This window comes from Gavialis gangeticus, unplaced genomic scaffold (genome assembly GCF_001723915.1).
Source record: "Gavialis gangeticus isolate Ggan-Ray unplaced genomic scaffold, GavGan_comp1, whole genome shotgun sequence".
Lineage (NCBI taxonomy): Eukaryota > Metazoa > Chordata > Crocodylia > Gavialidae > Gavialis > Gavialis gangeticus.
Genome location: NW_017729034.1, coordinates 12,625,497 through 12,639,284, shown reverse-complemented (window position 1 = coordinate 12,639,284; position 13,788 = coordinate 12,625,497). Strand labels below are relative to the sequence as shown.

The 13,788-nt window shown below is 44.6% G+C and overlaps 1 protein-coding gene across 1 annotated transcript in view; it reads left to right on the top strand.

Annotated features, from left to right (window-relative positions):
• Positions 1-13,788, top strand: part of SPAG17 (sperm associated antigen 17) — a 469,533-nt gene that overhangs the window by 390,688 nt on the left and 65,057 nt on the right. Inside the window, exons 38-42 of the mRNA XM_019526871.1 lie at positions 1,295-1,382; positions 2,552-2,605; positions 6,675-6,777; positions 8,144-8,255; positions 9,846-9,953. Of these exons, the coding sequence (XP_019382416.1) occupies positions 1,295-1,382; positions 2,552-2,605; positions 6,675-6,777; positions 8,144-8,255; positions 9,846-9,953 (465 nt within the window). The remainder of the gene's footprint in view (positions 1-1,294; positions 1,383-2,551; positions 2,606-6,674; positions 6,778-8,143; positions 8,256-9,845; positions 9,954-13,788) is intronic.

Genomic DNA, 13,788 nt, shown 5'->3' with positions numbered 1-13,788 from the left:
GAACTGAAGCTCATGGATTGCTTCACCTTAGAGGGAACATTGGGCCCGTGCCTGCATAGCTGCAGGGGCACAAGCTGCTCAATAAAATTTGGCACTTTCTCCCACGAGGGAGTGAAGGCAGGGAAGGATGGGCAGGGAGGAGGGGTAGGGGCTGAGGCATGGGGGATCCTCCCCCCAGTGTGGGGCTTACTACATGGCTGGAGCTGGTATGGCTGACAGTTTCACTCGGTCCCAGATGGCATGCGGCACCAGGCAATGTTCTTGGACAGTGGAGTGCAGTGTGCAGGCACCTGGGCAGGGATCCTGCCCATCGAGAAGCTGGTACTGCTGGTGGCCAGTGGTGACATGTTACATAGTGATGCTTTACTGCGCAGTAGTCTACTGCATAGTGTCTTGTGTAGACATGTCCAGTGAGATTGAGCCTTAAAATACAACACATAGCTTTTCAAATTTGTATGTGTAAATTTTATATATTCCCATATGTTTTATTCAGCCAAGTGCAAAGGTTTTTCAGAACATCTCCTGTTCGTTACATAACTGAAATTTTTTACATATATTATTATGTATTGCAAAAGGTGCAAGACTACCATCCTTAATGATGGATTTTATTGTAGCTATATCCTTTTTTTCCCCCAGATATCTGAGATTCCTTTATTATCTTTAAACTTCAATTGAGGGTGTCCCCATAAAGGAATAAAGGGAGATCTTATTAAATCAGAAGATGTTAAGGCTTTAATTTTTTTCAATACACTACATGAAGAGTTAAATACAACATTCAATTTCAGAGGTCTGGGTGAACTCTTAAGAAATGAAAATGAATATAGTGATCCAAACTTGGAAGCTAACTTTTCTTCCATGCTCAACCTATAGGTTGTCCCCTGAAATAGTTTCATACATGCAATATTTAAGCACCCTTATATGAAAAACCAGATAATATAAATAGAAGTCTGGGATACCCACTCCATCATGGCACCATGCCCTTTTAAGAGCTTTAAGAGATTTATCCCAATTGAATTTGAGGCTTGATAACTGGCCAAATGACTCAAACAGAGCTAACAGATGTGATAATGAATTACATGGGTTTTTCAACACAAGTAGGATAGCATTTGCATATAAATTGATTTTATACATTTCCCTTCTGGAATTGTCCCTTTATTTAAGGGATTCATCACCTTCATAAATTCCTGTAATGTGATTTTCTTTTCCAGTTCAACTGCTCCTTTAACTATATTTAACTAGCATATTTAATACTGATTTTATGTAACTTGGAAAATTACCTCCCCTTATGTTGCAGCTCACATAGCAGAGTTATATGAACAGGCAGTGGCCCCTCAGCTCCAAACTTCATCAAAACACAGTGAGAAGAACTGGCAGAAACTGAGGTAAGAATCCAATGAGACTTCCTCTTAACTTGAGTCATAGGCTGAGGAGGAGCAGAACTGGGAGAGGGTGTGCTGTGGTGGTTAACACAGGGGAGTAGAAAGTAGGACTTTTCATAACATAGTCCTAACATTCCCTATGACAACTTTGTCCAGACTTTGACTCCCTTATTAGTGCCTAACTAGAAATGCTGCTGCCACTGCCAAACAGATGGTTTTAACTTTGGGTGAAGCAGGAATCAAAGTGGGGGGGAGTGCAAGTGCACTAATGCACCTCCACCCCTGGATCCACCCCTGACTCTGTCTGCAACTCAGTTTCCTAATCTATAAAATGGAGCTATTAACACTTTTCTGTCTCTCAGGCATAGTGGAATTAAATTGTTTCTGAAGGTTCTGAAGAGTCTTTGATAAACAATGCTATAAAAATGCCAACTGTGGTTGATCATCAAAACCCATGCCAGATGTGCGATAAAGGCACAACGAGATCTGATGCACACATGCATGGCAGGAGGCATGACTGTGGGATTGAACATCAGATCCCATTGCACCTTCTTGCTGGTGTAGGGGGAGCCTGGGATTATGATCTGGCAAGTTCCCATGGCTGGGAGCCCCCTCAGTTGATGGGTGTTTCAGCCACAGGGGTGCACCATGTGTCCCTGAGGCTGGAACCCCATAGCTGAAGGGGTGCACCATGCACACAGGCAGCTGGGAGCCCCAGCAGGTAATCTGGGCTCTCAGCCATAGGGCACACCATAAGTTCCCAAACTAGGAGCCCCATCAGTTGACAGGACTCCCAGACATAGGGGCACGCCTGGCCACATGTTCAATTAACAGCATGATAGGAAGCAGCCACAAAGTTATTACACACTTTTTGTGGCTTATTCCTTGTGTTATGATGCTATTAATTGCTTAATGTGTGGCCAAGCTACAACACGAGGCATGAGAAATTGTTTAATCGCCTCTTTAAGTATAACATACAGCAGGGCCCCAAGTGTCACAAAACATGCAAGTAATCAATGCAGATGAGAAGCCACTAGACACACAAGCATAACATGCTTTAATAAAACAATACTTTTTTCCACTGGTTATTGTGTAAATTGTGCATATTTATCAAAATACTATGTTCTGTCTCTCAGTTTCATTCGCTTTTTTTTTATTTCCTACTCATATAGCAAAGAAGAATTACCCCAAGTATCTCAATGGCAGAAAAAAATAGAGCAGCACAGGTAATGGCATTAATGATAGGGCAGAAAGCTAGACCCTGATCCAAAACCCAACTAAGTCAATGGAAAAACTCTTACTGCTGTCACTGGGCTTTAGGGTCAGGTCCTGAGGGCTGGTTCAGTAGCCAACCATACTGTTGGAGTATTATGTCTTAAGGAAATACTTAGTGAATAGGTGGATTGCTTATCTAATCCTTTCGGATCAAGGAATAGGAGTAGAAGCAGTGTTTTCTACTGCTTAGGGTTAGGCATAAGAAGGGCTCACTGCACCATAACAAACTAATGTAATTTGTGTCAGTATTTTTAAAGTCTGGTGCCCAATTTTAGGATTTTAGAGCCACATTGAGGCTCCTAAGTGGTATGATTCTTCAGAAGCAATAGACATTTTTTTCTCCTAAATGGAAATCAGGGCAGCTTAGTGCTAAGTTTGAACATTTTGGCCCTGAATTTCCCTATACCTCAATTTTTCCATTTGTAAAATATTCAGGGTCTTCCCACAAGGATTGTGAAACACTTTTAATTAATGTCAATAAACACCTGAAGATCATCAGAGTAAAGATGCTCTGCAAGGAGAAAGTATTATATTCTTTACATCAGCAAGAAGTATAGGTGAGGTTAAAACTCAGCTTTTATTCTAATATTGCTCTTTCATTTGGTCTTTTATTTCCCTTTATTGAACTCTGATGAAAGATCAGTATTATTGAAAGTATGAGCAAAATCTGTCCAACTACTTTGAAACTGTACAAGTGGAAAAAATATACTTTTCACAATTTAAAATATATTTAGGAGTATTTTTGTTCAAGGATAGCTCAGAAGTGTCTGAACCTCAACTTACAAACATATGTGAGTCCCCAAAAGATTGAAAAGACTGTTTTTGCATGATCAGTGAGAATTTGGTAATAACTTTATTTTAGAGCTATTATGTCACTGTTCTGTAGAGACACAACTCCAGATCATGGCATTGTGGAACTCCAGGGTATCATTGTTACATGTTTCATTTATTCACAATGTTGCATACAAAATCACTGAAAAATCCCATAGCTCCAAAGGGAAGATTTTTATGAATTTGATGGAAAGTGTACTTTATGGTGGTGTACAAAATATGACCATCTAAATCCAAAGACTTTTTTAAAAATCTATAACAAATAAATATCAAGTTTGGAAAGTAAAATATGAGCTAAAATCACGGAGTGAAGGTTGTTTGAGGTGCATATATTTGCCCAGTGATCAAAAATAATGTGTAAGATTGCTATTTAAACTTTTGTTGTTTGCCCTAATGAAGCGACAAGTGTGCAGTGTGGATAAAATAATCTTGTGCTGAGAAGCTTTTGCTTTTGCTGTCTTTTTTTGGTGAAAGACCGAATAGTAATTGAACCAGGGTCTCTTGCTTGGTGAAGGGAGTAAGCTAATATTCTTGACTTTTAACTGAAGTGTTTGAAATCATAGAAAATTTCAATTTCAGATTGAAATTAGATTGGTTTAGTGCCATATTGACACCAACATTTTACATTGTAATATATACTATATAAAGAACAACTTAAAATGGCTATATTAATGTATGTGTTACCTAAAAATTTCCCTGCAATTCAGTTTCTTTTAGACAATATCAAAACTCTCACTGACATTAAAATTATGACGATTTCACACCTGGTTATCTATTCATGATCAGAAGTATCTCCCTTGAATTGTAGTGGTGTAAAACTAGTTAAGTGGGTGAAAAATTAGGCCTAAAATATACTTTGAGACTCTATTAGTTTAATAATGATTAAGAAAGCACTCTGCTAAACCTTCTCATATCCAAGTATTCAGATGGATCTGTCTGGAGGTCTGGAGAGATGAAGTCTTTCTGTACAGGAGAAAAAGCATTCATGGTCAGATACCTTTATTTCCTGTGTTGACAAAAAAAAATCTTGAAGTATTTAAGATGACCATCTTTAGATGGCAAGAACTATTAATTTAGGAAGTGGATAGGCACTACCGTGGGGTGGGGACAAAATGCAGCCTGTGGATAGATCTGCCCTACCAATGGAATCTACTTGGCCTGTGGGATGTCCCTCAGCCCTGCCTGGCCCAGGCACAGGTGACAGCCTGGCCCATGGCACATGTGGCTGGGCCCTCTGCCCCCAGGTATGCAGCAGGGTGGGGGCAGTGTGGCAGCCAGACTCAGCTTCCCTGCAGTCCTTGTGGCAGGGCTCACTCTGCCCAACTGCCACTGCCTGTGTCTCTGCCGCCAGAGCCAGCCTTGCTTCCCCGCCACCCCAGCCCTTCTGCCCTATACCCACCACTGGGAGCACCAGATGGAGAAGGAAGATAGGTGGGGTCTCCATGGACAGGCAGGGTGCGCTCAGTTGGGTGGATGAGATGCGGCCATGGATGCTCCAGGAGTGGCATCCGGGAGTAGGACAACTAGGTGGGGGCTGGGATTGTGGGGTGGTGACAGCATGGGGCCAGGCCCTGGGGCCTGAGGCAGAACCATGATCTGCTCCCTGCATGCCCCTGCCCACAGATTGACACCTGTCACAGGGACATGCAGGGAGTGGACTGTGACTCTGCCGTGGGCCGAGGTCCTGTGCTGTCACCACCCTGTGATCCCAGCCCTGTCTGCTCATCCTACTCCCAGACCCTGCTCCCTGCCCACCCATGACCTCATCCCATCTGCCTAGCTAAGCACACCCCGCCTGCAGGGGTCCCATGGAGACCCCGCCCACCCACTCTGCCTTCAGTGATGGGTGAGGGGTGGATGGGCCTGGGACTGGATTAAATCAATTGCCCCCTCCCCACTGCACTGGGTCAGTACAGCTCCCCAGTACTCATTATGTGGCCCTCCATTCCAAATAATTGCCCACCCCTGCACTGCCTTCAAGTCTCAGAGCAAATTCAACAAGATCTGCCGCTCTTATCAGGGCTGAAAGATTTAGAGCAAATTTTGAGATCTATAGAGCAGTCACCTCACAATGTCCACGTATTTTGATCAGAATCTGATGAAGACGCAATCTTTGAATGACAGTTCTTTCAGTCTGCCATTCTTCCTTGGTCTTCCCCCACCTTTCATTTTGCTTTTTTCTACTTCTTTTTTGTGGTTGGAGCCTGTGTGCTCTTTCTGATCAGTCAGCCCTAGACTTGAGGATTTATTTTGTGCATGTGAAAGGACCATTTTCATTTACTGCACATACATTTTCTCCTCTAAGATGGGCTTTTTTTCCACTCTGAAACAGTAGATATTTATACTTTTCTTCAGTTTAAAGCTTTGTAAGTGTTTCTGTTGGCACTCTGATGCAGTTCTGGAGCTCGTGTAAGGGGAGCTGCTTCTGTCTGGTTCTGAGTTGTTAATCCATCAATCATTCTCCAGACTAGGCTATTCCTTGGTTATGAGAGAACATATTTGCTGTATGTTTAAACTATTTATTTTTAAGGACATGGGAACTTCTGCAATTGTGAGAATACTTAAATAGGCAAAGGTAAAACATCAGCACCCATTACACTGACCATAAGGAAATCTGGGATGCTGCCCCACCCTTCCCCTCTCCCCAGCCCTGCTTTCCCAAGCCAGAGACACTGCTGCAAGCAGAAGCAGGGGCAGGGCAGCATGGTGTGCCAGGCAGGCTGCAGTGCCTGCTTGCCTGCATGCCTACCACACCATACAACTCCATGCCACTCTGTCTTCCTGCCAGACTGTGCCCTGCACCCTTGCATTTCCCAGGTGCTCATTTTACTTCTCACCGGCCAGCTAGGACCTGCCTCTGAAATCAGGGACTGTCCCAGCTAAACTGGCACATATGGTCACCTTAGCCACTATACATAAAAATTTCAAATTGCTACCTAGATCCCAGATCTGTAGCATAGGAATCAGTAACTGAACCCTCTGCTTCTCACATTTCAGTAACATGAGCAAATTGCCAGTGATTTATAAGACTACCATTAGATTTGGTTAGCAAGAAAAAGTCTTTAGCAAGTTGTTCTTGTTACTTCCATTGGTAGAAAGCCTGGACATGTAATTAAAAAGCAAAATGGGACTACAACTGTATTATTTTCTTTTTTCTTTTCCTTGCCATAAACATGAAAACTTTACTAGGAAGGAACTTGATGAAGGAAAGTACTGTCTAATGGCAATAAGAAAAAAAATAATTCCACCCTATTTTGAATCTGAACTTGGCAGAGAATTTCTTCTGAAACAGGTAATGGAGTTCAAAGAAACTGAATGAAATTGTGTTCGTATCAAGAATGTCTAAGTCAGTCACAGCATGCCACAAGTTAAGCTTTCCCCCACATCTTCCGAAGTGCCCCTTTTTGCTGCCCCCAGTAGGTATACTTGATAGAGTTTACTAACATAAGTACCACACTGAGTCAGACCAATGGTTCGTCTATCCCAGTATCCTTTCTCTGACAGTGGCAGTATCAGATACTTTAGAGGGAGATGTTATAAACAGTTTGTTCCCTGGAAAGAAGGCAGGGGAGCTTGAGCCTCCAGCTGCACAGAGTGAGTGGAGGCAAGACATGCTACAAGAGATATGTCACCACCAAGAGCCAAGTTAGCCCTTTCCTGTCCCCATAAACACTGCAATTTTATATGGCAGGAAAGAATCCACATCCCTGAATTTGGCAGCAGGACCAGGGAAGGTTTAACCTGGCTCTTGTTAGGGACACCTGACACCTCTTGCCGTATCTTACCTCCATTCTGCTCCATGCAGCCAGAGGCTTGAGCAGCCCACCAGCTCCATTCTAGCGTTGCCCTTTACAGATGAGTAATGAGTAGGGTTTTCACCCTGAGCAATCTGGGGCAGAGAGGTGCGGCTGAGTGCTGGAGGGGCAGAAGTTCTGAATTTGGGGGGTGAACAAGGGGGCCTGATTCAGGAATCTTACCTACCCCAGGAACTCAAAAATAGTCCCTGGTAGCAACTGTTGCCACTGCCACCACTGTCGTTGTCACTGCCACCACCATCACTACAGTGTGGTCTGGCTGCCCCGGCTGTAATTCTTATAGCAGTACCATGGTTTCCATGCACCGAACTGCGGCTGCAAGAGCAATGCTTTTGCTTCTGGGGCATGGACTCTGTGAAAGTGAGGGATGATTTTGGTGCCATCCTAAGTCAGTCTTGTGGGGCTGGTGCCTCACTTGCTCACCCCTAGTTTAACACTACTGTCCCTTTACTGAGCACCCATGCCACATCCCATGTGCCACACACATGGCAGCTGTTGCTGCTCCTTGTGGTCATCCCTGGTATAAGTCCTACAAAACATATTATGAAGGTGTTGTAGAAAACAGTTATGGGTATGTGGACATGGTTAGCATTAACAGGTGCATGCATGTGTCCAGTAATTAACGTACCTTTAAGTAGAATAGTCCTGCTTGGTAAGTGGGCTAAATTGCTTGGTTATAATTTTATAGAAGGAAATGTATTCTAGAATCAGAGATATACTAATACTGTACAGATTCATTGTTGCCAGTTTAGTTCTGATTATTTGTTTCTTTTATGCCTTTTTTGTTGGCAAGACATGCATCTGGTTAGGAAACCTGAGCACTTATGTCATTTTTCTTTATAGTTTCCTGATTTGGAATCGCTCTCTAAAGAACTTCCTCCATTTCCAAAGAAAGAGAGAAAGGAGTCCTCTTTAGAGACAATCTCCATTAGCAGTAATTTTGAGTTCAGTGCAGGTAAGGTTTCAACACGGAGCAGGTCTCCATTGACTTGTTCATCTTGCACTTGACTACAATATTGTGCCTTGAGGCTGTTATAGAATAGGAGTTTGCCTGCATTACAAGCCTTCTGATGGCAAACAGCAGTGTCTAGACAGAAGTCATTAGGTCCTGTCCACATCCATGTGGCTTTTGGCAGTTGCACATCTTTCAGAGATTCATGATTCTGCTACAGCAAATGTGCAGCAGGGCCAGCATTGTACCTTGGGAGGCACCAGAAGAAAGTGCAGCTGTGTCTGCATGTAGTGGCAGAAGCCTTATCTCTCATTCAGAGAGCTGGTGTGGTTCTGTCAGTAGAAAAAAATACTCTATTGCCACAGAAGAGCTAGAACTTGAGGGACACAGTTTTGCCAGCAAAACTTGAGTTTGCAGCAGAATTATGTAGTGAAGTCCTGAGGTCTCCATTGGCTTCTGACACGGCATAGCTGAATGAGTTGAGTTATCTATTAAGGGTGGTGGATGTTACAATTAACATCCACTCTTCATACCAATAAGAGTGGTGGATGTTACAAATAAGTGGATATTACAAATAGTGCTTCCAAGATGTTCAGTACTAAGCTTCATTATTTGACCCTGTATCACCAGCATCAGCTTGATATGTGAACTGCTTTGGAATATTTTAAAACCTCTGCAAGATAAAGCAGCCTGTGCAGGAAAATGCACTGGAAGAAACTGGCTGCAAAGGCAAAAGTTTAGGGGTTTTCAGATTAACTGAGGATATGGGTATAGCCAGAGCAGCCAAAGCAGGATCCATGAGAAAAGTGACCAAGAATAGATAATCAGGCAGTGAAGGCTATAAAAGCACAGGGTGAAAGTTTGGAATGAGCTGAGAGATAGGCTGGATCCTAAAGTGAAGCAAAAGGAAGGGGTCAGGGGGAGGCGCTTGGAGAAATGGTGGTAAGGAAAGGGTGGATAGGAAATGTGAGTGGGATTGGGGCAAGGCAGCTTAGAGGACAGGGAGACAGGACTGAGGAGAATGGAGGGCATCAGGGAACAGAGGATGGGTAGGCTTTGGAAAAGTCATCTTCAATAAGCAGTTTGCAGCACTGGCAGGAATACTTTGATTCTTAGTTTAGACAGCAGCCCTAACAAGCTATTGAAGATGTTCATCAAGATGAAAGGTATTTCATTGGAGTATTCATGACTCGGCAGTGCATCACACCAGCAAAACAATCTCCCATGGAGTCCTAACAGGGCTCTGAGGATTCCCGTATGTCCCCATGTTCTAGTGCACTCCATTCTCTCATATGGGAGATATCAAGAGAATGGGATTAGATTATCCAGTATATCCCCAGGAAGCATCCCAAGACAATCCTGGTAATGGTTCACCAAGCTGCCAGTACAGGATTTCCACTCTCAGCTGCCCCAGAAGCCAGCTGTTTGTGGCTATATTCACACAGCACACATTGCAAGGCCTGGACTACAGAAAGAGTGAACAAGTTTCCCAAATTAAGAGGTCCAATACTTGGTCTTTCTGTTGTGTCTATAGAAATGTTGAGTGTTGGCTTAACCAATTGCTTGTCCATATAACTATCATTTGTTCTGCAGTATCAAAAGAGATACATGCCACAGCCAGTGACTTTTCATCCTCACTCAATCCTTTGTCAGACAGTTCTTCAGAATGGGTTCAAGTTTCCTGCAGCCATTCTATAGCAGGTAAAGGACTATTCCAGTATGTTGTCCAAGGCAAAAGAAAGTCAGTTTTAGTATCATACCTGGCAAAATGTCCATGATGGTAATTTAAAACTAATTATTCAGTTCAGCAGTCTCCACACAGATTCAGCTGTAGGGCTCATGGAGGGAGGGCCAAATATGTGACGGAACTGTTTACTGCAATAATAATAAACACTTCAAGAAAAATAGTAAAAAGGATTTGCCCCTATTTTATGGCCTTAGCAAGATGCTGTATCAACACAGGAGTTAGGAGAGCTTTGGAATAAGGTATGAAACACTTCTAACAGCACACATTTTGCCCAAAGTAAAGTGCTGTGTTCTACAAGGCCCCTCCCCCAGCACAAGCCTGATTTGGGGATTTTTGTGGGGGAGGACCAGCAGCGACAATGGTTTTGGAGGCAGAAGGAGGTGAGCCCTCAGTACATAACAAACAGTACATGTATTCCAAATAGTGGTGCTACGATAAATCAGACAAATGGGAGAGATGCCTGTGTTGCTCTGGGAACTTCACTAACTTCTGCAACAGACAGGAAGGTGCAAATGTAGATGAAAGTCACCTTCACACCCTTGTCCTTGGACTTAGAGTTTTGTGCCCTGCCCCTTAAACCTTGTCCACACCTGAAGGCTTTACCACTCTATCTATACTGATTTAGCTTTAGCAGCAAAATCCTCTAGGATAAACACACTTGTAGTATAGTTTTACTGATCCTGCTTATTCAGATTTGGTGAGCAAAATAAACTATTCTGCCAAAAGCAGATTTCTACTCCTATAATAGCATCAGCATTAAGGGTTTGGTAGCATTGCTTTGTTTTGGGGGGAAAAATGTGAATCCTTAACCAGTAGACCCCTATTGGGAAACCTTTGTAGTATAAACTCATCAAATAGGTACAGTCTTTCTTCCAGTGACCCTGTTGCTGAAACAGGTTTGGGCCTATCCAGTAATCAGCTGAGGGGTGTTTCAGATAAAGTAGTACAGTTAACCAATGTTTATCAAGCATCTCTGTTCTTGTCTTCCCAGAGTAGATGAACAAGTACAGTTTTAAATAAAGAAAAAGCAAAGCATTTTATTAGAAGTGATGTGGCTAAAAGCCTGTCATTTGTCGCATTTATTCTCCCATTTATTTCAACATTTCCCCTCACTATTATCAGTTACCGTATATGGAATATCCACTGCCAGTTGACTCTAAGGCCCCCTTCTGCATGTGCAGGTAAAGGTGCAATAGGACCTAAAATGCAGTTCACACAGTCACACCTCCTGCCATGCGACACATGAATGGGAAGAGGCATAATTGTGGGATCCAGCATAACATCCTATCATGTTTTATGGCCAGTACAGAGAGAGCCCGGAATCATCATTCCATTCCCTGTGCTGGCAAATAGGGGTATCACAGTCCTGGCTGCACCCCACGTGGCAGCTATGGAACTGTGAACTCCCAGCTGCTGGGAGCATGGTAGGCACCTTGTAGCTGGGAGATCAAGCTGCTACGAACTCCCAGCCATGGGGTGCATGGAAGCATCCCACAATTGGGAGATTGCAGCTATTGTCATCTCCCAGTTCTGATTCATGAAACCTCCTGCAGCTGGGAAATCACAGCTGTTGCAGTCTCCCAGTTGCAGAAGCACACCACAGATCCCTGGGGCTGCAAGATGACAGCTCAGCCCCACAGCTGCTGGGACCCAGAGTAATGCAACCAAAGTTCCCTCTAAGGTGTAGTGAAAAGTGAGCGTGCTGCTTCAGTTCTGCCTCCTCATTTTGCTGAGCCTGGATCCGGACTACACTAAGCCTAATAGACTAGAATCCTCATGTAATGGATCCTCATGCAATGGATTTTGCAATAATCCTCCAAGCACAAGACTGGGGGCTGGGGAGTGGAGCAGTTCTCCAGAGCCGGTAATGGGGACTCCCCATTCATGATGCAGAAATCTTATGTCATGGTTAGACAAAGTGCTCTGGGTAAATGTGCTATAATTTACCCAAAGCACCTTGTCTGCCTATGTCCTTAGACCAACATAACTTTAACCAGCACCCCCAACCTACATCATGGTTAGGAACGATTCCTTGCACCTGCTCCTTTCCTCTGATGCAGACCCAGCTTCTGCACTATTCTGCTCTGCCTCACACACTTTTCCCTGCTGCAGGTGACCAAAGTAAATCTGACCGTGGTGCATCAGGATGTGTAAACACTGTCACTGGGAGAGCAATGGAGAGAGGGATGGCCTCCACCTCTCTCCACTGGGGAGGAGGCTCTTCTCAGCCAGACTGGCTGACCTGCTCCACCGGGCTTTAAACTAAGCCCGCCGGGGCTTGGGGGGACTATTGCCACTCCTGGCCCTCTGAGCAACCCTTGCAAAGCCAGCAGGCCATGGCACTTAAGGGAGCCCAACCCTGCCCTAGCCCTAGAATGAACTGTAGGTAAAACAATGGCCCCCAAAGGAACACTTGCGTGCCTGTACACAAATACCAGGAGCTTGGGGAATAAACAGGAGGAACTTGTCCTCCTGCTAAACACAAATAATTATGATGTCATAGGGGTAACGGAGACCTGGTGGGACTCCACCCATGACTGGGCCACGGGTATAGATGGCTATACCCTGTACAGGAGAGATAGAGTGAACAAAAGGGGTGGGGGTGTAGCTCTCTATGTCAAGGAAAGCTCCGTGTCCCTGCAAGCCAACATTGGCTCCCAGGGTGGACAACTTGAGACCCTCTGGGTTAAAATCTGTGGGGAACATGTCAGAGGGAACACTATGGTGGGAGTCTACTATAGACCCCCTACCCAGGATCAAGACCTTGACCAGGAGTTTGCCAGGGAATTGACTGAGGCCACACGCTCCCGGTGCATGGTTGTCATGGGAGACTTAGACTACCCAGACATCTTGTGGGAAGAGCGCTTGGCCAAATCTGAGCAGTCGCAAAGCTCGTAGACGAGCTCTATCTGATGCAGGAAGTCTACAGGCCAAAGAGAGGTAGAGTGCTGCTCAGCCTGGTACTACCAACCAGGGATGACCTAATCAGCAACCTAACAATAGAAGGCAAGCTGGGTGACAATGATCACGAGCTGATCACCTTCACCATCCGCTGTAAAGCTGGCACACCAGTCAGTAATACAGAAGTTCTTGACTTCAGGAAAACTGACTTTGATAAGCTAAGGAGGCTTGTCACGGAGGCCCTAAAGGGCCACAACCCAAAGGGGAGGGGGGTCCAGGATGAGTGGTTGTTCCTCAAGGGAGCAATCCTGGATGCACAAGCAAAGTCTATCCCATCTCGGAGGAAAGGCAGCAAAAGGCACAGCATCCCCCTTGGCTCTCCAGGGAACTAGTGGACCTGCTGCATCTTAAAAGAAAGAACTACAAAGGATGGAGGACTGAATCCACCACCAAGGAGGAATACTCTGCACTGGTCCAGACCTGCAGGGAGCGAACCAGGAAAGCCAGGGATGCAACAGAACTCTAGCTACCTACAAATATTAAGGACAATAAAAAGTCCTTTTTTTAGATATGTGGGAAGTCAGAGGAAAAGCAAGTGCAACATTGGACCCCTGCTAAACCAGATGGGACAACTGACAACTGATGCCCAAAAAAAGTAAACTTGCTAAATGGGTACTTTGCGTCAGTTTTCCACCAGTCCCATGGGATGCCCCTGCCCACTATGGGACAGGGAGGCACAGGTGAGGGAGATTCCTTACCCTCCATCAATGCTGACCTCATGAAGGAACACCTTGAGAGGCTGGACACCTTCAAGTCAGCCGGCCCTGACAGTACCCAAGAGTACTCAAGGAGCTGGCAAGCATCATAGCCCAGCCCCTGGCATGGATC